The sequence below is a fragment of the Miniopterus schreibersii genome, assembly GCF_964146895.1.
Source record: "Miniopterus schreibersii genome assembly, chromosome: 11".
NCBI lineage: Eukaryota > Metazoa > Chordata > Mammalia > Chiroptera > Miniopteridae > Miniopterus > Miniopterus schreibersii.
The window spans coordinates 1,219,540-1,244,107 of NC_138111.1; the positions used below are offsets into that span (position 1 = coordinate 1,219,540).

General features: G+C 53.0%; 2 protein-coding genes and 1 long non-coding RNA gene across 18 annotated transcripts in view; 2 read left to right on the forward strand and 1 right to left on the reverse strand.

The window, feature by feature from the left end:
• ODF2 (outer dense fiber of sperm tails 2) overlaps positions 1–3,944 on the forward strand; it is a gene marked incomplete at its 5' end in the record, with an annotated part of 27,537 nt that extends 23,593 nt beyond the window's left edge. For all 15 annotated transcript variants that reach the window (XM_081151653.1, XM_081151662.1, XM_081151661.1 and 12 more), the window contains 4 exons: positions 209–309; positions 1,720–1,882; positions 2,269–2,394; positions 3,004–3,944. In XM_081151653.1, the coding sequence (XP_081007779.1) occupies positions 209–309; positions 1,720–1,882; positions 2,269–2,394; positions 3,004–3,192 (579 nt within the window). In that variant the 3' untranslated portion in view covers positions 3,193–3,944. The remainder of the gene's footprint in view (positions 1–208; positions 310–1,719; positions 1,883–2,268; positions 2,395–3,003) is intronic.
• On the reverse strand, positions 2,319–5,577 carry LOC308563976. 2 transcript variants are annotated; one of them, XR_013999886.1, is made up of 3 exons: positions 4,286–5,577; positions 3,151–4,151; positions 2,319–2,405 (listed from the first exon to the last, which is right to left on the reverse strand). It is a non-coding gene; the product is annotated as an uncharacterized lncRNA (long non-coding RNA). The 2 variants fall into 2 exon arrangements; XR_013999887.1 differs by having other exon boundaries at positions 2,374–2,459.
• Positions 5,578–5,649: 72 nt separating this feature from the next.
• On the forward strand, positions 5,650–23,617 carry GLE1 (GLE1 RNA export mediator). Its single transcript, XM_081151698.1, has 16 exons — positions 5,650–5,903; positions 8,399–8,629; positions 10,866–10,976; positions 11,531–11,679; positions 11,934–11,994; positions 12,195–12,470; positions 14,332–14,548; positions 15,133–15,245; positions 15,404–15,473; positions 17,670–17,812; positions 17,910–18,100; positions 18,578–18,707; positions 19,736–19,840; positions 20,919–21,001; positions 21,770–21,833; positions 22,525–23,617. Exons 1-16 carry the CDS (start codon positions 5,805–5,807, stop codon positions 22,591–22,593), a joined length of 2,112 nt encoding a protein of 703 aa, XP_081007824.1. The 5' UTR covers positions 5,650–5,804; the 3' UTR covers positions 22,594–23,617.
• The last annotated feature ends 951 nt before the right edge of the window (positions 23,618–24,568 follow it).

Sequence of the window (24,568 nt, forward strand, 5' to 3'; positions counted from 1 at the left end):
CGATGAAGCAAGCGTCCTCGTGGTTCTTCAGGATGAAACCGCTCTCCTCGGTGCCACGGTCCTGGGGCTGGGCCTAACTTGTCCCTGCTCTCTCTCTCTCCAGGTTGTGCGCTGCCTCCCTCCTGGGTGTGGATCACAGGTCGCAGGGAGAAGGGAGGGCCTTGCCAGCAGTTCTTTGGTAAACCAGCCTGTGTTCCTGTCATTTTAGATCGAGCATCAGGGGGACAAGCTGGAGATGGCGAGAGAGAAACACCAGGCTTCCCAGAAGGAAAATAAACAGCTGAGTCTGAAGGTGGATGAACTGGAGAGGTTAGAGGCACCTGGTCCCATCTCTGTTCTCTTCGTAGGACCTGAGACTTTCAGCCACTTAGGTGCTCTGGGCTCAGTGTGTGGAAGCGTTTGAGGGACTCGAGGCCCGGAAGGTACTAGGCAGACCTCAGAGCTGCTCTCTGCGCAGTGGTAAGGGTCGTGGGAGAGAGCAAGGCGGTCTCCGGCCAGGGGCGGTGCTCCAGAGCAGCGTGGGCCACGCAGACCCCCGCAGGCGCCGCGTGTCAGGCAGGCCCGCACTGTCCAAGCAAACCTGCAGGGCCCGGACGGCCCGGGGGCGGAGGGCATCTCCTCCCCGTCCTGCGCTGTGTTCATCGTCCTTCCTGAGACCGTTCTCCTTGTTACTCACGGCCTGTTGGAGGCACTCAGAGGTGAAGAAGCCCGGGCCTTGGGTCCTGCTATGTAATCATTGTGAGTCTCTGATTGCTGATCTTGAGAAAGAGAGCAAGGCGGGGAAAGTAGTGCAGCTCACAGGGTTACTGCGAGTCCTCCAGGTCCTCTCCAAAGAGCTCCGCACACTTCCTGGCATGCAGAAATGTCCAGGACAGGTGGTGTGTAGTTGGTCTTATCCCAATTTAAATGGGAGGAAACTGACCTTGGGGAGAGGTTGAGTGACGTGCCCAAGGTCACACAGCTGGTACCTGGCGAGGCTGCAGCTTAGCCCCCCTGACATCCTGCAGCTTCTAGCATCTGTAAAGGCAGGGCCAGAGCCTCCGTTTCGCAGATGAAGGGCGCAGGCCCTAGGAGGCTCTGCATCAGCATGCAGCCCACCGGTGGGCAGCCTGCAGGTGGGAACTTGAACAGGGAGTCGCCTGGGCTCCGCCTCTGCTCTGCTCTGCTGGCCTCGAACGTGCGGCTGGACTCAGCAGGACCTGCAGAGGCCCTCAAAGTGGAACATGGTCCAGGAGTGCAGTGGGGACTGTGCCCGCACCTGAACATGGTCACTGCTGCTCCAGGGCTGGCCACACGAGATGCTGAGTGGTCCAGCCAGAGTCCCTTTGCTGGAGGCGGCAGGGAATGCAAGGTGTTGAGGGTATGGGTCTTGGTGAAGGCCAATGACTTCCGGTCTCTGAGGCTGAGTCTCTTCACCTATAAATGGGAGACAGAGAACCCACCTTCCTGAGCAGCCCGTTGCCGTGTGGCACATGACATGCACACTTGGCACAGCCTGCAGTCCGCCTCTGCGCTCCCCACTCTGTACAGTTCTCCAACCAGCTGCTCCGGTTGCAGTTCCTTGCCGCCGGCTGACCCGCAGATTCCTTTGGTTTATTCCAGTGGCTCCTCGGAGGTTCCCTGCGTGGAAAGAGCCCTGGTCCGGGTGGCTGGCAGCCCCCGGCAGGCTGGAACAGGACAGGTGGGATGAGCAGGATCTGACCGAGTGCTTTCACCTAGGAAACTGGAGGCGACCGGAGCCCAGAACATCGAGTTCCTGCAGGTGATTGCCAAGAGGGAGGAGGCAATCCACCAGTCCCAGCTGCGGCTGGAGGAGAAAACACGGGAATGCGGGACCCTGGCGAGGCAGCTGGAGAGCGCCATTGAAGATGCGAGGAGGCAGGTCAGTCTCCATTCCACCACTCACTAGCCCTGTGGCCTCGGGCAAATCACCTAACCTCTCTGAGCCTATTTTCCCATCTGATAAGAACTCACCATAAGGATCCAATGAGCGATCCTTGCAAGGGACTTGGCACTCGGCTCATGGCCACTCATTTAATTGTTGCCTGCATGGGACGGGTTTGCCACGTCTCAGGTGGTGACTCATGGGGTGTTGGGAAAGGGCAGGTAAAGAGGGCTACTGATGTCGTCCCCACAGTTAGCTCCCGCCCAGAGGCTCCAAAGAACCCTCCGTGCTGACGTGCAAGTGCGGTGCTGGAGACCAGATAGGGGAGTGGTCCGGGCGTCCCCCGGCAGGTTGGCAGCCCCACCTCTGTTCCTCCTGGGCAGGTGGAGCAAACCAAGGAGCACGCCGTTGCCAAGGAGCGCGCAGCCCAGAACAAGATCCTGGACCTGGAGACGCAGCTGAGCAGGACCAAGGCTGAGCTCAGCCAGCTGCGGCGGAGCCGTGATGACGTGAGTCGGGCCTGAGCGCAGGGCGGGAGAGAGGGGAGTAGATTGAGATTCTGGCTTCCTGAGGCCTGCAGGGCAAGGGGTTTTGTTGTTTTATGAACATGACACGGTTTAATTTTTCTCGAGTCATTTTCTCATCCCTGAAGGATATCCCAGGCAGATCCTTTTTAAAAAAAATTAACGGGGTTTGGCCTTGGCCAGTTTGGCTCAGTGGTTAGAGCATCCACCTGAGGACTGAAGGGTCCCGGGTTTGATTCTGGCCGAGGGCATGTACCTTGGTTGCAGGCTCCATCCTCGAATGTGGGAGGCAACCAATTGATGTCTCCCCCCCCCTCCACTCTCTGAAAAGCAATGGGAAAAATATCCTCAGGTGTGGATTCACAAATAACCGAAAATTAACGGCTTTGATAAGAAATCATTTACGTACCCGGCAACTCACTTTTATACAAACTTAAGTTGTATAATTCAGTGTTTTGAGTCTATTCAGAGAGTTGTGCAATCATTGTCAAAACCTAAGTTTAGGACATTTTCAGAAAGAAACCCTATACCCATTATCGGTCGCGCCCCGGCAGCCCGATAGTCTCTCACCCGGTCCTCTGCTTCTCCTCTTAGGCTGACCGCCGCTACCAGAGCCGCCTGCAAGACCTGAAGGACCGCCTGGAGCAGTCGGAGAGCACCAACCGCAGCATGCAGAACTATGTCCAGTTCCTCAAGTCGTCCTACGCCAACGTGTTCGGGGACAGTCCTTACACCACCTACCTGACCAGCTCTCCCGTCCGCTCCAGATCGCCTCCGGCCTGAGGCCGGGGTCTTGGGCCAGGAGCCCCGATTGATGCCCTGGGAACTGACGTGTTGCCAGGCCGTACCTGGAAAGCCTGTTGGTTTCCTCTCCCCCAGGGAGGAAGTGTGTTCAGGATCTTGTCCTTAGCTACTGGCTCCACGACAGTCCCTGGTGCAGCGGGGAATGAGCAGGAGCCACTTAGTTCTCTTTGGGTTCTCAGTTACCCTGCCAGGGCGTAAATCTGCTTCTACAAGGTAGAAGTGAGATTTTAACACGCGACTTTGCTCGTGCCTTTCCGGAGTGTCTGGACTGGACTTTCCCCTCCAGTCCCCTTACAGCCCTCTTTCTAGAAATATCTTTCAGAATCCTCGGACCTGGTCCAGTAGAGGCCCTCCCCACCTCCTGGGCTGGGGCGTGTTCACTTCCTTTTATTTCACGGGTGCAGTGTTCTCCCCAAGCCCCGTGGAAACCTCTCCTAACCGAGTCTCCTTGAGGCCACTTGCCCCACACTTCACAGTAGACAGTCAAGGCTCACGTCCAGTTGGCCTCTTAGGAGTGTCATCCCAAGATCATCGATTTTTGCTTCTCTTTGCCGGGTTTGTATCTCTGGGACACGCTTATCCTTGAAATATTTGGTTTGTTTTACAAAAAGCTTTTATATAAGTCAATATTTTTAAGACTCCACGGATAATTTTGTTTACCCACCCCCCTCCCTCTTCTAAAAATGGTTGAGTGAAATGCTGCACGGGAGCCAGTAAAAATTTTTAAAGTACTTGGTGCCTGGAACACAAGGCTTTTCATTTCGTCTTGGCCCAGATGGTGTCTCCTTCCTGTGTGTGTCCTGTGAGAAGGTGGGAGGTGTTGCTCATTGTTGGGGGCAGATCGCTTTAGCCCTGAGGAAGAGGTGTGTCGGTTACTGTTTTTAAAACGTTCGTTGGTTTCTGAATGACATATTGGCTATTTTGTTTTCACATTTTTCCTGCATTTAAAAGAACCACAGGTTTTTTTAATTGATCTTAGAGAAACATCTATCAGTTGCCTCCTGCACCTCCCCGCCCTGGGATGGAACCCGCAACTTGGGTGTGTGCTCTTACCAGGAACTGAACCCCTCACCTTTTGGGGTACAGGACAACACTCCAGCTGCCTGAGCCACAGCGGCCAGGGCGGCAGGTTCTTTAGAGATGACAGGTGAGGTCCTGTGCTGACCCTCCACCTGTCCGTTGGCCTGGCACTGGCCCTCTGGGTGACCCGCGTGTCCTGTCGGCCACTCTGACCCAAGCCCAAACTCGAGCGCCGTCCCCCGGCCTCCAAGGCAGGCGGCCGGCGAAGGGGTCTGGATTTCATCACCAGAAAACGCCCTCCCCACCCCCAAATTTGGGAGACCTCTGTCGTTGGTTTTGCCAAGGAGGTTCTGAAAAAACATGTACCCGCTACCACCCGAGGAAGCCAGGCCCGAGTTCACGCCCGGAACCCACGGGCCCGGCTTACGGGGCACGAAGGCCCGGGCCCCCTGCGCCCCAGGACCTGCCTCCCGCTGACCGCCGCGGCCCGGCCTTGACAGCGCTGGGGACCCCTCGGGGCCGCCTCCGTGAGGCCTTCCGACCCCAGACTGGCCCCTGAAACGAAAAGGGAGCTAAGGTTACAGCCCGACTCACAGCCGGCGCTTTACTGACACGCTCCACAAGCCGTGAAGTTCACCCTTTTATTTCTTAAACTACATCTTTATTGGTTTCAGCGAGGGAGGGAGGGAACACCCAGGATGAGTCTCGGATGGGCGGCCCTGCTGGGGGTCGGGCGCACCCCGGTCTCGGGGGTGACGCGGCGCCGGCCCGCCCTTTACTTTCGACCCCGTCTCTGCCGGTCCCGGAGGGAGGGGTGGGCACAGTGACGGGTGACGGGCCCGCCACCCGCGGGGACCAGCCGCCGGGGGGCCTGGGCCCCGAGGGAACCGGCCGCGACCTCGGGGGACACGGGGACGCTCCGCCGCCGGGCCCGCCCGCCCCCTGGAGTGGACAGTGCGGCGGCCTCGGTGCCCGCGGGGCGGAGCGGTCACCCCCCGGGCAGCCTCGGCGCCAGCAGCCCCGCCCGGCGCCGCCGTGGGGCCTCTCCCCGCGCGGCGGCCCGTCCCCCGCCCTGTGCCCGCGGGACTCCCCCGGGGCGCGGCCCTGCCGGGCGGCCAGTCTCCGTGGGGACGCGCGGGCCGTTTCCCGGGGGCAGGGGCGCCCCGGGCTCCTGGGACCTGTCCGGAGAAACGCCGGGGCCTCCCAGCACCGCCCCTTCTCCGGCGGCGCGGGGCGGCTGCAGCGTCTCCACGGCCGCGTCGACGCCTCACGCCCGGCCCCTCGCGGCGGGGAGGCTCCAGGGCCCAGGGGCGCGCCCGCCGCGACTCCCCGCCCTCAGCTCCCCGCCCGGCCGCGCTTCCGGCGGGGGGACAGGAAGCGGCCCTGTGCGCAGGCGCGCTGCGGGTCGGGCTCGGCACCGGAAGCGGGGAGCGCAGCCTCGGGAGGCGGCCTTGCCTTGCGCCGCCGAGTGCGCGGCCCGGAAGCGGAAGCGAGCGCTGGTTTCCGGGCGGCTGATTCGAGGGCTTGTTTATCTCCACAAGCCGCGTCTCTGAGGGGCGGCGGCGGCGGCCATGCCGTCCGAGGGGCGCTGCTGGGAGACCCTGCAGGCGCTGCGCAGTTCCGACAAAGGTCGCCTCTGCTACCACCGCGACTGGCTGCTGCGGGGCGAGGTGAGCCGTGGGCCCGGGCCGCCGTGCCGGGCGCCCGCGCGCCCCTGGGGAGGAGCCGCGAGCGTCCCTCGCCGCCCGGGTGCGCGTCGTCCAGTCCCGGGGCTTCTGCCGCCCGCCGCCCGCGCCAGCCGCTTCCTTCAGAGGACCTCTCCTTCCCGGAGGCTCCACCGCTACCCTCGGCCGGAGCGGGCGCCGCCGCCGCCGGAGCACCCCCGGCCTCTCGGCGTCGGTTAAGCCGCTGCCTGCGGCGGGAGGCCCAGGGTTTTGCAACGAGCGGTTCATACAACCTGCTGCTGCAAGTGGAGAGAACCCGCGGGTGTTTAAACGACGCCGCGCGGGCCTGTGGAGTTGAAGGGGGCGCGCTCGCTGTCTTCGCCACGTCCCGGGGCGGGGCGGGGGCGGGTAGAGGCGGCGCAGGCCCGGCGCGCGTCCCGGAGCTGCCGGTAATCGCGCTCCTGCCCGGTCTGGTCAGACTCCTGCGGAAGAGACTTGTAAAGCGTTTCCCTGCCATTCGGGGCTTGGACAGTCTGAAAGGACGCACGCCTTGCACGGTGTGGGGTGGGGCGGCTGTTGCTGTCTTCTGCACGGGAGGAGGATCGGCAACATCCCTGCCTCTGCCCACGGGATGCCGGTGGCACCCTCCAGTTGTCTCCAGGCCTTGCCAAAGGCCCCCCCCCCGGGGGGGGGTAACATTGGCCCTGTTTGAGAACCACTGATCTAGATAAAATAATAGCTTGCAATTTTTGAGTAATTAGGTGCCAGGTACTGTTCTAAGTCTAATACTCATTTAATCTCCTCCTCTCCAGTCTTTTTTTTCTTTTTCTCTTTTTATAAATATATTTTTATTGATTTCAGAGAGAGGAAAGACGAGGGAGAGAGATAGAAACATCAATAATGAGAGAGTCATTGATCGAGCCCACAACCTGGGCATGTCCCCTGACCAGGAATGGAACCCCGATCGCCTGGATCCTAGGTTGACGCTCAACCGCTGAGCCACGCCCGGCCGGGCCCTCTAGTCTTTTGAAGTAGACCCTTTATTCCATTTTAAAGAATCTTTACATTGGTTTTTGAGAGAGAGAGGAAGGGGGAGAGAGAGAAACATGGATTTGTTGTTGTTTCACTTATTTCCGCATCATTGGTTGATTCTTCTGTGTGCCCTGACCGGGGATCGAACCCTCAACCTTGGCGTATGGGGATGATGCTCTGACTCACTGAGCTGCTACTAGGCCAGGGCCTCCTTATTCCGCGTTAGACGTGATGAAGCTGAGGCACAGAGAGGTTCGGTAACTTGCAGGCGGTTATACAGGTAAGCGGGGCGCAGAGATGGAATTGACACCAGCAGAGGCTGGTTGTAAACTTAGTGCTGTTCATCACTAGTATGCGCTTTTCTCCGTATTTCCTGGGAATATTTTCCTGACATCGAGTAAAGTTCCCAGCTACAATTTGCTGTATACTGTAATTACAGTTTAATGGTATAAGGTTCTCTGGTTTAAAGCACTGTACACTAAACAGAGATAATGTAATGGTTAACTGGTACAGTTGAATAAGTTGCCCACACTAATATGTTAGAGAGTGTCTGGGACTTGTTTTATAGTCTTTCTATTGTAAATCCCACTTTATTTAAGCCATTGGCTTTTCATTAGTAACTACTTTTCATTGCCTGCTATTTTCATTCTAAAAATTATAACATGTTTATTAAAAAATGTAACATGTAAAATTAGGACGAGTAGTGTGCCACTTTTACCCGGGCATGACTCAGGTATGTTTGCTTCCTGTTTTTTAGTGTAGCCAATTTTTTGCAATGTGATTGTAGATGTATTTGTAGTTAATGTAGTTACTGTATTTGTTGTCTTGTTTTTTCCATTTAAAATGGGATCTTTAGATGTTATGACATAGGCTTCACAATCAGTGTCTTTAGCGACTGGTGTTCTACTGCGCACTGTGGTATACTTCAGAATTCTTCCTTGTTTTCCATTCCAGCTGTTTAGGTTTCCTCTGCGTGTGCTTCAGTGACCGTCTCTGTGTGTTGTTCCTTTTTATGTAGCTCCGGTTATTTGGTCTGAGCCTCTAAAGGGCAGCAGCCCTGTCTGGGTGGCTCCAGTGGGTGGAGCATTGTCCTTTGGGCCAAAAGGTTGCAGGTTCGATTCCTGGTCAGGGCACATACCTAGGTTGCGGGTTCGATCCCTACTTGGATGGCTGTTTCTCTCTCTCAAATCAATAAAAACCTACCCTAGAGTGAAGATAAAAATATTTTAAAAATTAGTAAGAGGATAATAGGGTCATATGAAGAAAGGATGAAGGGACTACTTTCTCTTCATCGCTGCTTGTTAATACAGTTACTTTGGGTCTTTCACACGTGTGTTATGTATATGTGTGTGTGCGTGCGTGCGTGTGTGCACACTTCCTTAGATTTTCAGTAAGGCCTGTAGTGGATTATCTTTGATGGGTTAGATCAGTTGACATGCAAGCTGAGCTTAACCTCTTCTTCTCTCCAGGATGTTTTAGAAGAATGTGTGTCTACTCCCAAGCTGTCTTCTTACGCTGGATGGGTGGTAGATCATGTCCTACCCCACACACAAGAGAAGCTATCTCCCTCGGAGACTTCAGCATCCTCGACATCCACTTCAGGCCGAGACCAACCTTCATTTGTTCCCACATCTCCCGTCAGAAGCGTTGCCTTCTCACCAGCATCCCCAGGAACATCAGCAATGCCAGATGGGTCCAAGGTAAGGTTTTTAATCAGCTAAAGACAAGAGAAGGGTGGCTGCAGTTGAACTGTGTAATATTGTCACATGACGACTTTACCCTGGAAAAAGTAAAGATTGCTTCTTGTAGCTGTTTGCAGTGGCAGTATTAACCATATCACCCAGTGTTTTCTTTATGAGACGGAGAGAGAGAAATTCCCCCCCGTTCTTAGTACCAAGAATAGTAATTAACATCATGAGCAATTCGATTGTTTTTCACAGGAACCTTGCATCTGCTTAACTAGTACGGTCTCCCTTTCTGTGCTGGCTGCTGGGGGCATAGAGTAAAACTTATACCTGCTCTTCTAACTTACATACCTTATCACTGGTTCTGGATGAGCTTTTCCCCTATTTTTTGCTCTGTTTGTCCTTGCCTTTGTTTGTTTCTCTTAAAATCAGTAAATTGTTATAGGCGGTGTTTTCTCTTTTGCCTTTTTTGGAGGCATACTCTCAGTAGTTTGCCTTTCGACAGTAGTCCTCCCTTATCCGAGGGTTCACTCTCCATGCTTTCAGTTACCTGTAGTAGACTACAGTGTGAAAATTATTAAGTGGAAAATACGTTTTAGATCGCGCACCGTTCTGAGTAGCGAGATGAAATCTTGTGGCTCCTGATCTGAGTTATCCCTCTGTCCAGCATATCCACGCTGTATACGCTGCCTGTCCATTAGTTGCTCAGATGCTGTCTTGGGTCAGCTCTGCTGTTGCAGTGTTGCAGTGCTGATGATCACGTAACTCTCATAATGTCCAGGGACTTAACTGGCCCACAGTGCCAGAGTAGTGGTGTTGGCAATCCGGATATGCCAACAAGAAGCCAGTTGTAAAGTGCCTCCTTGGAGTCAAAGGGGGCACGTTCTCAACCTAATGAGGAAAGGGGAAAAATTGTGTGCTGACGTTGCTAAGACCTGCGGTGACAATGAATCTTCTATCTATTAAGTTGCAAAAAGAGAAAAATACGTGCTGGTTTTCCTCTTTCACTTCAAGCTGCAGGAGTTAATGGGCACACTGCCTGATGAGAGCCTAGTTAATATGGAAAAGGCATTTTACTAGTGGATGGAAGGCATGACCAGAAAGCTCATTTGATGGGTGGCAGACGTGTTATGCGGGAAAGTACTAAGCCTATGTGAAGACAACGGATATAAGCAAGGGATCCCCTGACATGAGTGACACCAGGCTGTTTACTGCAGTGAGGGACAGTTATACAGATTGATGAATGGTTTGGACCGAATAAGGCGGACTATAGATACACAGGAGTGTGTTTTATTTATTTATTTATGTATCATTTTTTAAAAAACCATTGACTGATTTCAAAAAGAGAGAGAGAGAGAGAGAGAAACATTTGTTGTTCCACTTATTGACGCATCACTGGATGACCCTTGTGTGAGCCCTGACCAGGGGTGGAACCTGCAACCTTGGTGCATCAGAGCAATGCTCTAACCAGCTGAGCTACCCGGCGAGGGCTACCATTTAACCTTTTTTTTTTTAAGGTTTTTTTTTTTTTTAAATTGGTTTTGAGAGAGAGAGGAGGGGAGAAAGAGCCAACCCGGCTACGGCAGTGATGATCTGTTTTCTGTGTGTCTGCTTGACATTTTTACTGACTTGATCCAGGGATCCAAATACAGGGCTTTGCCTTTCCATCCCTCAAGTCTTCCCAGCTCTTTTTGGTTTAATATTTCAGAAAGACTGAATAAGGCAAGATGGCCGTTGGTATCCCTAGACACATATCTTCTTAGGTTAGCATCCCCCGAAGAAGAGAAAGCCTTCCTAGACAGCTACATCAGAGAAATTCAAAGATGGCCTCTGGCCTGGCTGGGCTCTACACCTCTTTGCTGAAGCAGACACGGGCCACAGAAGGCTAGAGGACTTTGCTAGCTGGTCACGTGCTTGCCCCTGAGCCAGGAAGGTGAAAGAACTGGGGATATGGGTTGGGGTTGTTCCATCCTAACCCTCCTGGCACAGGTGGACACTGTTGGAAGACTAGGAAGTTTGCTGCGCAGATCAAAACAAACAAGCCAGCAGAAAAGAAACAAGTTTGTGGTGTTTCTTTTTCTCAAGGAAAACAATTAGAATAAGGTCAATATCATGAAAAACACACTAATTCTAATCTAAGTTGTTTTGTTTTCATCGTGATTTATAGGTAGGAACGTGGTTTTTGTCTTGAAGGGATAACACCAGCTATACAGTCTTAACAGCTTAATCTTCCCATTTTCTGTCTACATAGGGCAAACCTGAGTCCCAGCACACAGAGCCGATGGTACTTCAGTCCTCCCGGGGCACCAAGGTGGAGGGCTGCATCCGAATGTACGAGCTGGTGCACAAGATGAAGGGGACAGTAAGTGACCCGTGGAGCAAGGCTGGCCCAGCCACAGGGAGCCACGTTTAGACATAGTTCCTCGGGGTCTGTGAATGTACACTGCATGCTGGTCATTGTGCCTGAATTATGACCAGCACTCAGATTCATCTGGAGAGAGTACAATGTAGCGGCCAAGAATGAGCTCTCTGAAGCCAAGTCTGGTTTCAAATCCTTGCTCTTCTGTTTCACATGTGATTCTCAGTAGATTCCCCTGAAATCCTCATAAGTGTGCACAGGATGGAGGCTCAACAGTGCAGGGCCATTGATAGTGTGCTGGTAAATATCTGTCCCTTCCCAGCTTATGCTGGTGACATAAACCACATGGGGCAGACTGGAAGAGCCTCCCAGATCCGAGTTTAAAGATCAACCCAGAGGACACAGGTGACTGGGCAGAGGTTCTGAGAAGGACATGGGTGGCTCCATGCCCTTGGGGGGTCTCTGCTGGAGTTAAGGGTTGACAGGAAGGCATTCCACGGGGGTAAGTGAGCAGGGTGGCGGTGGAGCCCCCCAGAGCAGGTGCTGGTCCTTTTTAGGAGGGCCTGCGGCAATGGCAGGAGGAGCAGGAGCGGAAGGTGCGAGCCCTCTCCGAGACGGCATCTGAGCAGCTGAAGCGGTTTGACGAGCGGAAGGAGCTGAAGCATCATAAGGAATTCCAGGACCTGCGGGCAATGATGGAGAAGAGGTGGGCTTCCCGGGTTTGGTCGGGAGTGTGGGGGTGTCAGCCGGAACTGTTCCCAGCAGGAAACCCAGAGGGAAAGAGGACTCGGGCACCTTCTGAGTCCTTAAATATCAAAGTGAAACAGCCACGGAAGCATATAACCCAGAAAAATGGCCAACCTTAGAAAGCGACCAGTGTCTCACAGAGGGAGGCATTTAGGAGAGAGGAAGCAGCATTAGGAAGCTCCCTGAGGGATTCTCCTGCCATTTCTCTTTCAGCTCCAGAGAAGCCCTGGGGCAGCAAGAGAAGCTAAAAGCTGAGCATCGTCACAGAGCAAAGGTCAGCGCCTGGGAGCATCCACATGGGTGTTTAGTGTCTGGCAGACAGGTGTGAGGACCTGGCCCCTCTCCTCTGTGTGACTGACCCTGGGCAGTTCTGGGGCCTGTCTGTGAAAATATGTCACCCACATAGGATTTGAGATGTAGAAAGAGAAAGCCCAGGAGCCCCTCAGAGAAGTGACTTGACAGCCCTTTCTGTAGATTCTCAACCTGAAGCTGCGGGAGGCAGAGCAGCAGCGCCTGAAGCAGGTGGAGCAGGAGCGGCTCTGGAGGGAGGAGGGCCAGGTCCGCCTGCGGAGCCTCTATGCCCTGCAGGAGGAGCTGCTGCACCTCAGCCAGCAGCTGGACTCGGCGGGCCAGCAGCCGGACTCAGCAGGCCAGCCCAGGGACCTGCCCAAGGTGGACCTGTCAGCCTTCCGGACCCGTGGCAACCAACTGTGCGGCCTCATCTCGGGCATCATTCGGGCCACTTCAGAGGTGAAGGACTGCAGGGGAGTCTGTCTTCGTCAGGGTGTGTGTGTGTGTGTTATTGCATTGCAAATTGGATTCAAATAGGTAATCTTATCTTTGGTTAAAAAAAAAGGTGGTTTTTTCTGATTGCAAAATACTTCAGTTGGTTCAGTGATGTATATTGATTGCCTGCTATAGTTACAACAAAAATTAAGATCTTATAGAAATGCCTATTTCTTTTCTCAGTTAATGTTGTACTTTGAATACAATTGCTATTATTATGAAAATATGTTGGTGTTTTTAAGCCAATGTTAAAAACTGCAAGTATTGCCAGGCTGGTGTTGACCTATATGACCCAGGAGATCATGGTTCGATTTCTGGTCAGGGCACATGCCCAGGTTTCCGGCTTAATCCCCAGTAGGGAGGGGGTGTGCAGGAGGCAGCTGCTCAGTGACTCTCATCATTGATGTTTCTGTCTCTTTCTCCCCTCTCCCTCTCCCTTCCTCTCTCTGAAGTCAACTAAAACATATTCATATTAAGGAAAAAAAACTGCCAGGCCAGGTGTGGCTCAGCGGTTGAGCGTCAACCTAGGATCCAGGAAATCGGGGTTCAGTTCCCGGTCAGGGCACATGCCCAGGTTGCGGGCTAGGCATCCGATCAATGACCCATCATTGACGTTCCTCTCTCTCTCCCTCTCCTTTCCTCTCTCTGAAGTCAATAAAGATATTTTTTAAAAAAACACTGCAAGTAGTGCCTTAACATATAGTTTGTACTCAATAAATTTTTTTTAGAGCCAAAGATTTTTTTTTTTAATGTTTTCATTGACTTGTAGAGAGAGGAAGGGAGAAGGAGAGAGAAACATCGATGACAGATCCAGAGGCTGCTCTGATTTATGTTTGATTGTTTTGAGAGCAGGAGTACTTCATGGTGGGTGGTGTGTACTTGTTTCTGCACCACTCAGAGGCCTGTTGTACCGATGGTCTTTCCACTTGTGATGTTAAGGTGGACCAGCGGCTTCACATACTGTCAGCCTGACCTTCCATTGCAGAGGTTCCTGCGTGCCTTTAGCTCAGCAGTCAGTGGCCACTGCTGACCGTTCATTATTTCATTGGGGGGGTGGTAGGTTTTAAGTTTTCCTAATTTTATCATTCTTTCTGGAATTCAGCTACAAAGAAGAAATGTTCCCCATAAACTTTATCTCGAGGCATAGTCTGTAGAGGAAAGAAATGGTAAATATCTGATACTTCCCCTTACTGGTTTTCAGAGTAGTGAGTTGCCTTTCTCGCATCTCCTATGGCAACCGATGAGGGTTGTGCTCCTTTAAACTATCATTAGGGCCCGGCCAGGCGTGGTTCAGCGGTTGAGCATCGACCTAGGATCCAGGAGATCAGGGTTCGATTCCTGGTCAGGGCACATGCCCGGGTTGCGGGCTGCAGCCGATCAATGACTCTCTCATCATTGAGGTTTCTATCTCTCTCTCTCTCCTTTCCTCTCTCTGAAATCAATAAAGATATATTTAAAAAACAACAAAAAACTATCATTAGGGACTTAGGAATTTAGGGGGAAAAGGTAAGTCTCTCTACCTCCACCCCGCTAGTGGGAAGAGGAGCCAAGGGCAGGGCAGACAGTGTATAAAAGCACAAGTGTAATTATCTCATGAACTTGAAAGTAAGTTCAAAATCACTGTTAATACATGGAATGCAAATGAAAACACCGTGTCATTTCTGTCTAGACTATTGTCAGAAGTACTCCACCCAGGGTTGGTGGGTGGGTGTTTATGGTAAGTTGGCATTACCTTTATGAGAGCAGGGGAGAATTGGTATGAATGCTACAGCATTAATGCAACAGTTCCCCGGTGTAACCACAAGCTCTGCCTGTCACCCAATAGAATGGTTTTCCCACGGCAGAGGACCAGGCTGTAGCCGAGCGAGCGCTGCAGGAAATGCGGGGTCTCATGGCGAATGCCAGGGCCCTGGAGGACAAGAGGAGGCAGGAGGAAGAGGCGGCCCAGGTGAAGCGGCAGGAGTCACAGGTGCAGCAGGGGCCAGAGGCGCGTAAAGAGAGCCCAGCTCCCAGCCAGGGCCCTGGAGGGAAGCAGAAGGAAGGTGCGTTCTGTTGCGGGTATGATCCTTGGGCTCGCTGTAAGTTTTGGGATGCGAAAGGGAGCACAAGTGTGTTTTGAATCTTAAGCTATGGGAAAATTTGCTAGGTTTGTTACGTAATGTCAAATTCAGCACTGTGTCTGAATTCCATTAGTTTTAGTCGCTGTGGAGCCTGGCTTCAGATTCCAACGCTTTCCACAAGGACTTGAAATTCTGTATAATTCCAGTAGATGTATTATTCCAAGTATGGCTGCCACTGAGTATTTTCAGTAAATATGTACAAAATACATGTTTGTTAAAACGTAGGAGAGCCAATACAGGGTAATGGTTGGGAATGCTGGCTATGGAACCCGAGCAGGGGAATCGAGTTTTCCTGTTTCCAGGGAGTGTGACCTGACAGAGTAGTTGACCTTCCCGTGTCTGTTTCTTTATCTGTAAAATGAAGGTAATAATAGAACCCACTTTGTGGGGTGATGATGACAGTGAAAGCAGTTAACACATCACATGCACAAGGTGATTAGCACAGCGCCTGGCTCACATCACATGTTCATAAGTACCAGCTGTCAGAGACCTGTCTCATTCCTCAGGCCTCCAGGTGAAGGTAGAAGACAGGACGATGCAGTGGTACCAGCAGCTGCAGGACGCCTCCAGCCAGTGTGTGCTGGCCTTTGAGGGACTGACCAGCAGCAAAGACAGTCAGGTAGGGAGGGGTGGGAGCCGGGGGTTCTCTGGGCCTCACAGTGCTCTGATCGGCCTTGTGTCCCAAAGTTGCACGGCTGGCGTGTCACATTTCCCTAATCCTGATGGCATCTCCTCGGTTCCCAGAAAGCGATCTGCCTTCTCACTGTTCTCTTTCAGGTCAAAAAGATAAAGATGGACCTGCAGAAGGCAGCCACTATCCCAGTGAGCCAGATCTCCACCATTGCAGGTGGGCCGGGGTCACTTCCCTTCATTGTTTAAGATGCCAGCCCTGCTCGTCTGTACGGTTCCCGGGAGCAGAGCATGTTGGCCCGTTGGGTTGGGCGTATGTAAGGGGTGCGCCTCCCGGTTTACTCTCCGTTGTTTCCTCTTCGGAACGGGGTAATCGTTATGTGATTGTTGACTCATTTTTAAAATAAGCTGTGTGTTAATAGTAATTATTTAGGGTGGCTCTGACCTGAAATTGAAAGTTGCTGCGGGAACATCACTAAGGGACCTAGGATGTGACTCAGGGTCCTGGCTTTTGCCCTGTGTCAGCTTTTCCAGACTTGAAGCCTCCCTGCTGGTGCTTGAGACCTTCTTTTCCTCTCGGACACTGGAATTGGAGAGCGGGAACCAGGCAGGGGAAGCCCCTTCTCCCTTTTTCTTTAGAAGCAGGTTCATTTTTAATAGAGCTCTGGGTGGGGGAGCCTCCAAATTGCAGACTTGTCACCGAGCCGCTGGGGAGCATGGGGGGAGGTGCTCGACAGCCGTCCACACCGTCCTGCTCCCCTTGCGCTTACCCTCAGTCTGGATCCCACACTGCCAACTGCCCAGCCCCCTCCTCCGTCAGGAAATCGAGGCATCGGGCAAGAGGCTCCATTGCCTGCCCTTCACATGTACACAGCTGTGTCTACCTCTCAGTCTCCTGTTTCAAGGGATGAGTGTCCTCCATCCCTGCTTCCCTCTGCCTCTGCCTTTATCCCGTCCCCCCATCTCCTTCCAGACTTTCATCATCATTTATGGCCCTTCCCTCCTGTTCTCTGTGAAACGACTCCCTTTTACTGGCTTTTTTCCCTTTAAATGGGTGAGTCACATTCTAAATACATTTCCGTGGGTTCCACATCTGAGGGTTTTCTGGTCTACCTGGCGTTTCCATTCGGCGCTCTTGATTTTATCTTTATGAAACTCAACTCCTTTGGCTTCCATGGAGCAGTAACGTCCAGGTTCTCCTCCTACCTCTCTCTCTTCCTTGGGGGTTCCTTGGTCTCCTACCCACCTCAGCTGTAGGTGTTTCCCAGGGATCCACTCTCACCCCTCAGTTCTTCTCAACCTACACACCCCATGGCCTCACATGGTACCTGTGCACAGGTGACTCCCAAACCTACCCAGTTCATTCTGTTCCTCTGAGCTTCAGACTGTCTGGGACCAGCTCCCTGAGGGCCATCTTTGCTGGATGGCTCTCGGCTACCCCAGTGTGATGTGTTCCGGCCTGAGCTCTTCTTCCTGCACCTACTTTTCTCCTGTTTGTGCTCAGGGATCAGTAGCACTGTTATCTACTCAGTCACTTCAGCTGGAAACCCGGGAGTCATCCCCCAGCCACCACCTCCATTTCATTTGCCACATCTGATTAGGGTAACGTTACCTAAAGTAACGAGGAACTCGGCCGGGCATTGCTCAGCTGTCGATGCCGTGCTAGTTTAAATCTTGATTGTGAGTTATGGAGAATCTACTGGCAGGAGTGGAGCTGGGTCTCAGGAGCTAGAGACTTGAGGACTCTTTTCTCTCTTGTCTTGTCTTCCCTGGTACGTCTCCACTCGTAGCTTACAGACTGCTGGTCTCCAGTCCACGTGGCGGTTGCAGGGTCCCACTGCTCACGAGTGGACGTATCACAGGACCAGTCACGTCAAGGAACAGGCTCTGTCAGTTGGCTGATGGACTAAGCCAGACGACTCCAATTGCAGCCTGTGTGGGGGCCGGGGCACACAGGGTCTCTGCTACAAGTACAGCCGTTGGGAACCCACTTCTGTGTGTCTGAGGATGGAGACAGGTCTCAGAGTAGGGGAGGTTACTGTGAGCCGGGGAGACCCTCTAGGATTTTCCTCAAGATGAAATGACTCCTTTAGGCGCATCCACCACAGCCATGGGTCTGTAACAGTTCTGCACCTGTTTCCAAGCTGTTTATCCCTCAGCTTGGTGTGTGAGTTTCAGGATTAGTTCATTCCCAGGTGAGGAGTTCTGTGAAATAGTGTGCTTTCTGTACTTCTTGCATCCCCACGATGGGTATTTGATTACCGTGCATTTTTCTGCACCGTAGGCTTGGAACCTCGGTGGGGCGCACGGCACGCCTGGGTTTATGTAGACCCCTCTGTGTTTATTAGAGGGGCGAGAAGCACCCTGATCCCCAGGTGTGTTTTCTAACTCATCTTGCCTCTTCTGTGCCCAGGCTCCAAGCTGAAGGAGATCTTTGACAAGATCCACAGCCTGCTCTCTGGAAAAGCCGTTCAGTCTGGTGGGCGCTCAGTGTCCATCACCCTGAACCCTCAGGGCCTGGACTTTGTCCAGTACAAGCTGGCAGAGAAGTTTGTGGTGAGAAACCTTGTGTCAGAGGCATGGGAAGAGGAGGCTGGTGTGCAACACTGAAGTGACCCCAAGTGTTAACATCTCCCCGTCTCCCAATTCCCAGAAACAAGGCGAGGAGGAAGTGGCCTCTCATCATGAAGCTGCGTTCCCCATAGCGGTTGTGGCGTCCGGGATTTGGGAGCTCCACCCGAGAGTGGGGGACCTCATTCTGGCTCATCTTCACAAGAACTGTCCTTACTCCGTTCCTTTCTACCCGGCCTTCAGGGAGGGAATGGCTCTGGAAGACTATCAGAGGTGAGGCTGTTCTCCTTACCAGCCCCAGGGGGACTCACAAAACAGAACTTACATTTCTCCTTGCCAGGCTTTTATGTGCCTTGAATGTACTGTCAGAAAATACAACATCTTCCATGCAAATTGGACAGCTTTCAGAACTTGTGGGTGTAGGTGCCAGAAGTCAGTGTAATGTAGTGGAGAGCATGATGGGTCTAGAGTCCAGGCGTCTTGGGGTTGTCCCCCTGCTTTGCCATTTAATAGCTTTGCAAAGTGGTCAGTCATTCTGCCTGCCGCGCACCGGTTTCCTTATCTGCGAGTGACGGGATGCTCTGTGAGCTCGCTCGCAGGTATGAATGCTTGGGAACACAGTACCCTACAAGTGTAATAACGTGTGATGATGTATTAATAACGTACTGTTAACCTTTAGCCATAAAGGGTAATCTCTGATTTGTCACCTTCGACTCGGCCTCGTCACACTGAATTTTCTCATCCACGTAGGCTGCTCGGCTACCAAGTGAAGGATTCCAAGGTGGAGCAGCAGGACAACTTTCTGAAGCGCATGTCTGGGATGATCCGTCTCTATGCTGCCATCATCCAGCTCCGGTGGCCCTATGGACCCCGGCAGCAGGTAGTTGCAAAAGCTTCCTGCCAGTAATGAGAGGTCGGTCCTTGGTCATGTTCTGTGTGCAGGAAATGCTGCCTTCTGTGGGCCTCCAGCTGCATGCTGAGCCCGTGTGCAGCTGCTGCGTGTGCGCTCCTTAGAGGAGTCCGTGCTATCGGGAAACCTTTGCATCATCCGCCGTCTGTTCAGTGACGGGCTCGGCTGAGGCATTAACTCCGTTTATAAAGGAGTCCGCCAGGCGGGATTCTCGTAAATCAGTCCTTATGGTCGGAAGATTTTATTAGAAGAGGGGTGAGCAAGAAGTTGTCGTGTTGGACCTGGGGTGCCGTAGGGGCCATCTAGGTCACACACCTTACAAATGGACAGCTCACGGCTCAGCAGGCTGTGGGTGGCACGCCTGACGGCGACAGCCACCGCTGGGGCCAGGGCTCCATGTGCCAGCCCAGGTCTCTTCCTTTTTTTTTTTTTTAATTTTTATTTTGAAGATGGAGAAATATCAATCTGTTGTTCCACTTGTTTGTGCATCATTGGTTGATTATTGTATGTGCCCAACTGGGCATCAAACCCGCAACCTTGGTGCTTCCAGACGGCGCTCTAACCAGCTGAGCCACCTGGCCAGGGCCAACCCAGTTCTTCTCTCAGTAGATACAGACTAGCAAAGTGGAGATGTTAACGGGCTTGGAGACCTAAAGAGAGAAGAACCCAAGAAGTTTCCCTGTGCACCTGCCATGTCCCAGGTTCTGTGCTAAGGCACCAAATGATAAATGTCTGTTTTAGGGTAACTTGGTCTGTGGAGCCCCTGAAACTGAAGCTGACAGTTGTGTGTTGAAGGGACCCTATAAATTGGGTGTGGGTCTAGTGCAGGAACCTTTGAAAGCAGGACTCACTTGGCCCCTGTTGTTTCTGCCCTCAGTGTGGGCATGAGTTAGATGACCTAGGGGCTCGTGTCCACTTGGTAACGGCCAAATGGTGATGATAGGAGCTGAGCTCTGAGTAAAGTGAGATCAGATTGTGACCCAGCTTCTCTCCTCCAGGTTCACCCTCATGGCCTGAACCATGGCTGGCGCTGGCTGGCACAGATCCTGAACATGGAACCCCTGTCCGACGTGACAGCCACCGTGCTCTTTGACTTCCTGGAGGTACATATGCAGCCGTCACATGAGAGAACAGGGGTTGAAACAGCCTCCGGCCCCTGCGTGACATGAGTAGGGGAGCAGTGCAGACCCAGAGGGTGATGGTGACGGTGTCAGGGCCCAGTGACAGGTTTCTCCATGAGCCCTAAGCAAACTGGCTTTCGATTTTTCTCCCCATTGGACTTCCCTTCCCTGTGCGGATGTCTTCTCATTGTAAAGAGTGGAAAGCTGTGCGTCCCAGCACAAGTGAGAAGGGAATTTGCTTTAGCGCGGGGAAGTTACTCCCGAGACCAAGGGTAGGGTGGACAGTGGGATCTCATGAGGGCCTGGACCAGGAGCTGGGATGTCACCAGGTACCAAGAGCCTCTCTGGGGCCTATGGTCTTTCACAAGTGCACTACCTGCCTGTCGCGTCATTCTTGCTCTCGGGCAGCTTTCTCTAGTTCTCTGCGCCCAGTGGAGATGTCCATCCTGGGCTGTGTCCCTCGGCCGTGGTGGGTCACCCAGTCTAGTGGGACCGGTGTCCCCCCATTGTGACTCTCAGTTCACAAAATAGGACTCATCAGCTTGGGTCAGGTGTCTCTCTCATCGAGAAGGCTCTGGACAGTCCTGTCTGCGTATGAGGGGCTGCTTCTCTAACGTCAGGGTCAGGGCCAGGGTGTCTGTGGGAAGGAGACGCTGCTTAAGGAAAGAAGGCACATGCCGTAAGTCTGGGCCATTTGGCCTGTAGTGGGAATGGTGTCTAGTCACCTAAAGTTCCTGAAGTCACGGGACCTGACGGTGATCCTGAGTCACTGAGAACACAGTGGGATCCTGGATACTCTGCTCACTGAGGCTGCGGGGGAGGGTGCCAGACCTTTAGACAGGCTCCCTTTCAGGAAAACCAGAGAAGTCTTGGTAATTAAGCTTGGTTAACACCTGGCGGGCTGGTTAAATGGAGGTGTTACCACATGCACAGAAGCGCTTCAAAAGAAAGTTGGATTCTTGATGGGAGTGAAAGGCAAGGGCTGGTTGTGGTTTCTGGGTCATTCATGTGAGTACAAATCTTCACTCTTTGCGCTGATGGCACCTGTCACTCCCTCCAGGTGTGTGGCCACGCCCTCATGAAGCAGTACCAGGCCCAGTTTTGGAAGATGATGCTCCTCATCCAGGAGGACTACTTCCCTAGGTACTCCCTCCCCTGGTACTCCCTCCCAGGTACTCCCTCCCCCCGGGTACTCCCTTCCTGGGTACTCTCTCCCCCTGGGTACTCCCTCCCCCCAGGTACTCCCTCCCAGGTACTCCCTCCCTCGGGTATTAGGCTTGTTGCGAAGACACCAGGGACTCGGTGGGTAAGACCCGTGACATCAGATACCTTGGGTGCTGCTACGCGCTGGCGTTGACATGGTTAAAAGCACCCGCATTAGATGAGCTGTTGTCTCCCACACTCTTCTTTGAGGTCTGAACAAACGGTTTTGAACTTAGTCTCTCTCTTGTTGGCGAAATGAAAAAATGAACAGGAGGATCTTGGATTCAGATTCCTGATGTTTTTTAATTCTGTTCTTTTACACGCGCCCCCCCCCCCCATCAGTCTGGGATGGTGATTACGTGCAGTTTTGAATTAAACCCCCTCAGTGAGTCAGTTGAAGAGAGTGACTTATCAGCCAGTGTGCCTGACCCGGGGTGGCATTCGCCTCTAAGGACCCGTCTCCTTCCTCTCAGCCCATTGGTGTTTCAAGTGTGGGAAAGGCCCTGACAACCCCCCATCGCAGAGATCTTATGGGGGAGGGGTCCTCTTTCCCATTCGCCCCTTGTCTGGGAGAAGGCTGACACCATTTGGAAGAGCCACGGCACCCTTAGTCTAGAAGACGTGTCTGAGTCACCTGACCTCGCCCTTCCCCCAGCTCCTCTCCAGAGGACAGGTGTCGCTCACCACGTGTCCTCTCTGTCCTTGTAGGATTGAAGCCATTACAAGCTCGGGGCAGATGGGTTCCTTCATACGCCTGAAGCAGTTTTTAGAGGTAAGATGCCCTTCACCCCACCCGTCCCACACTATTCTTTGCCTTGAACATGCCTGTGCCTGACAGGTCTCAGCCTCCATTCTCGGATCATGGTCTCTTTCTCTTGACTGTTCCAAACCCTGCTTGTTCGTAATTTCTCTGGAACTGTGAGGGCTGCCGTTTCTCCTTACTCTGTGCTGCCTGTGGGGACACTGCCCCAGGGGAAGGGTAAAAGCTGCCCGACGAGTCTCGTTTCACCCGTGCATTTCTGGCACGTTGGCCAAGGCTCTTTCCTCGGTCTGGGGAACTGGGGAGGGTGCTCCTCGCCCTTCTCCCCAAGAACAGATTGTGCTTGGAGCCAGACTCCTCCCATGTTCCCGCGCGCCAGCATTTTTAAGTAGTTAATGTTGACAGGTAACATAGAGCTCTGGTAGGTTTGCCAGCACAGCCCACTGGCTTCCAGTTCCCGGTGGCCGGGCTGGGAGGCAGCGCTGTTGAGAAGTGGGGCCAGGCTCTAGGAGAAGGGAGAGGGCCGGGCAGGGTGATGGCACATTTGTCCCACTGTTGGTGCAGAAGCAGGAGTCTCAAGCACAACCCTTAGTTAGCCCTGCTCTGTGGGACTTGAGCTCAGTGTCCCTCAAAGTTTCTGCCAACTGTTAAGTGTTAGAAGCAGTGTTATCAGAACATCATTCCATCATCTTTCCCTGACCAGAAATGTTTGCAGCGCAAGGAGATTCCTGTCCCCAAGGGCTTCCTGACTTCCTCCTTCTGGCGTTCCTGATGGCACAGCGTCACCCACCGTCACCACTTTGTGGCAGAGGAGCACTAATAAAGCAGCGCAGCACAGCCGCGTTTGGGAGAGCACTGTCGGGTTTAGACATCTACCAATATGTATTCTTATTTATTTATACCTTGTGACCGGGGAAGGTTTTCACGGGTCACAAGATCTAGGTGGTCTGATGCCTCCTTAAAGGATCCGTATGACACAATACATGGATTTGGCCTTCTCACGTTGACAAAAATTTTGAGAGGAGGTGTTTCGCACTTGACTTAGTATCTTTTGCAAAGTAGGTGACACCTAAGCATTTCGCTCTGAGCTGGAGGAGCCCACCACTTCCAGGTGTCATTCAGTAGTTGAGGCCCGAGCCCCGACATGCGAGCCTGAGAGTGGTTGCTCCGCCTTTCCCAGCTGGCGAAGTGATTGGAAATGCAGAGGATGTGCTGGAGGCAGACCTGGACTTAGTCGCGGGTGGTGCCCGGCAGCTCAGTGCCTGGGGCGAGGACGAGCCACGTGGTATAAACCAAGAGGCGCTGTTCGCTGTTCGCCCTCTTCGTTCCAACTCGGTGCCTGGGTGACAAGTGACGCGTGACCAGGGCAGGTGCCTTGGTTTTTGGTTTTTCAGTTTGAATTAAGATGGGCTGAGACGGGCCGCCGCGTTGTACACAAGCTGAGCATCCGTAAGCAACGCATTAGGGTTGAATGAAGATGTTAGGAACTGAGAACTGCTTCATGTGTGTTTTTTACTTGCTCTAACGAGTGACAATGGACTTGTCTGACTACACCCACTGCAGAGATCCTAGGCGTTTCAGAGGAGCCGAGATTTCTGTGTGGAGACGCCCACCGTCTTCATACTGCAGAGGCTGTGGCCACAGTCTCTGCCTCCTCAGACGTCGTGCGTGGGGACGGAATGTTTTGAGGGAGAGCGGGTTTCCCTGGTACTGTTGGAGCGACCGTTCTATGAATTATTTACTATGGTGCCAAAAAATAAGTAATAAAGCTTGAACTTTAAAAAGTCATTGCTGGTATCTAATTGGTTCAATGTGATGAACTTCCTATGCCCTGAGCAGTCAGCCCCTGGGGCATGTAGTGCCCACATCTGGGAATAGAGGAGCGTTCACACACTTTCCCTTTTTTGTTTGCTTCACCTTGGGGAAATTGTTTTTGTTTTTTAATTATGGAGCAATAACTGGTCGTTTTATGCAGCTGAAGTGGGAAAAAGAGATTTGCAACATGGATGCAGTGGAACGAACACTGGGAGACTTGGGCTCAATTCACTTTCATGTTTTGTGGCCTTGGGTAGGTCCTTCACCCTCTGAACCTCAGGATCCCCACCCGCAAAACACAGGAATTGGACTAGTCGGTGGGTCAGTAGGTGAGACCGTGCTCCGTAGCAGAGTCTCAGTGCTTCCCTGCCTGTGTGTCAGGGTCCACCTGTCTCAGCATCTCAGTATCATGCCAGGGAACAGGCTGGGAAGCACTGACTTTAGGGTGTTGAGTGGATGGGGCTCTGCTCTGTAGTCAGTCAGCATATGGAGGCTTTTATGCAGATTTTCAAAGGGTGTCCCTTCAAGATCCTGCTGCCACCTCTGGAAAACTTGTCCTATTTATAACTGAAAGCCCATGGTACTAGGAGGCGAGTGGTGCCAGCTAGCGCTACACAGCTCGCACCTCGCACCTCTCAGTGGGGCCCCAATGGAGCTCCGGGTTCTTCTCCACAGCACGTCTGCTTTCTGTGCTCTGTGTGTTGGGGTTCTGTGTAAGGTTACATGTGGAATAGTTCCTCTGCCAAAAATGAAATGTGGAAAATCAGCGGACAGGATGATCCCCAAGGTCTCGGCTACCTTGACTTTGTGCCACTCCATAGGAAACACCTCTCCAGGTACTCGAATGTTCGGTCTCCAGACGTGTGTAACAGCAGTCTCGCCCGCGTCATTCAATGCGTGGTATTCCTAATGGGCTCCTTATGGTAAACCAA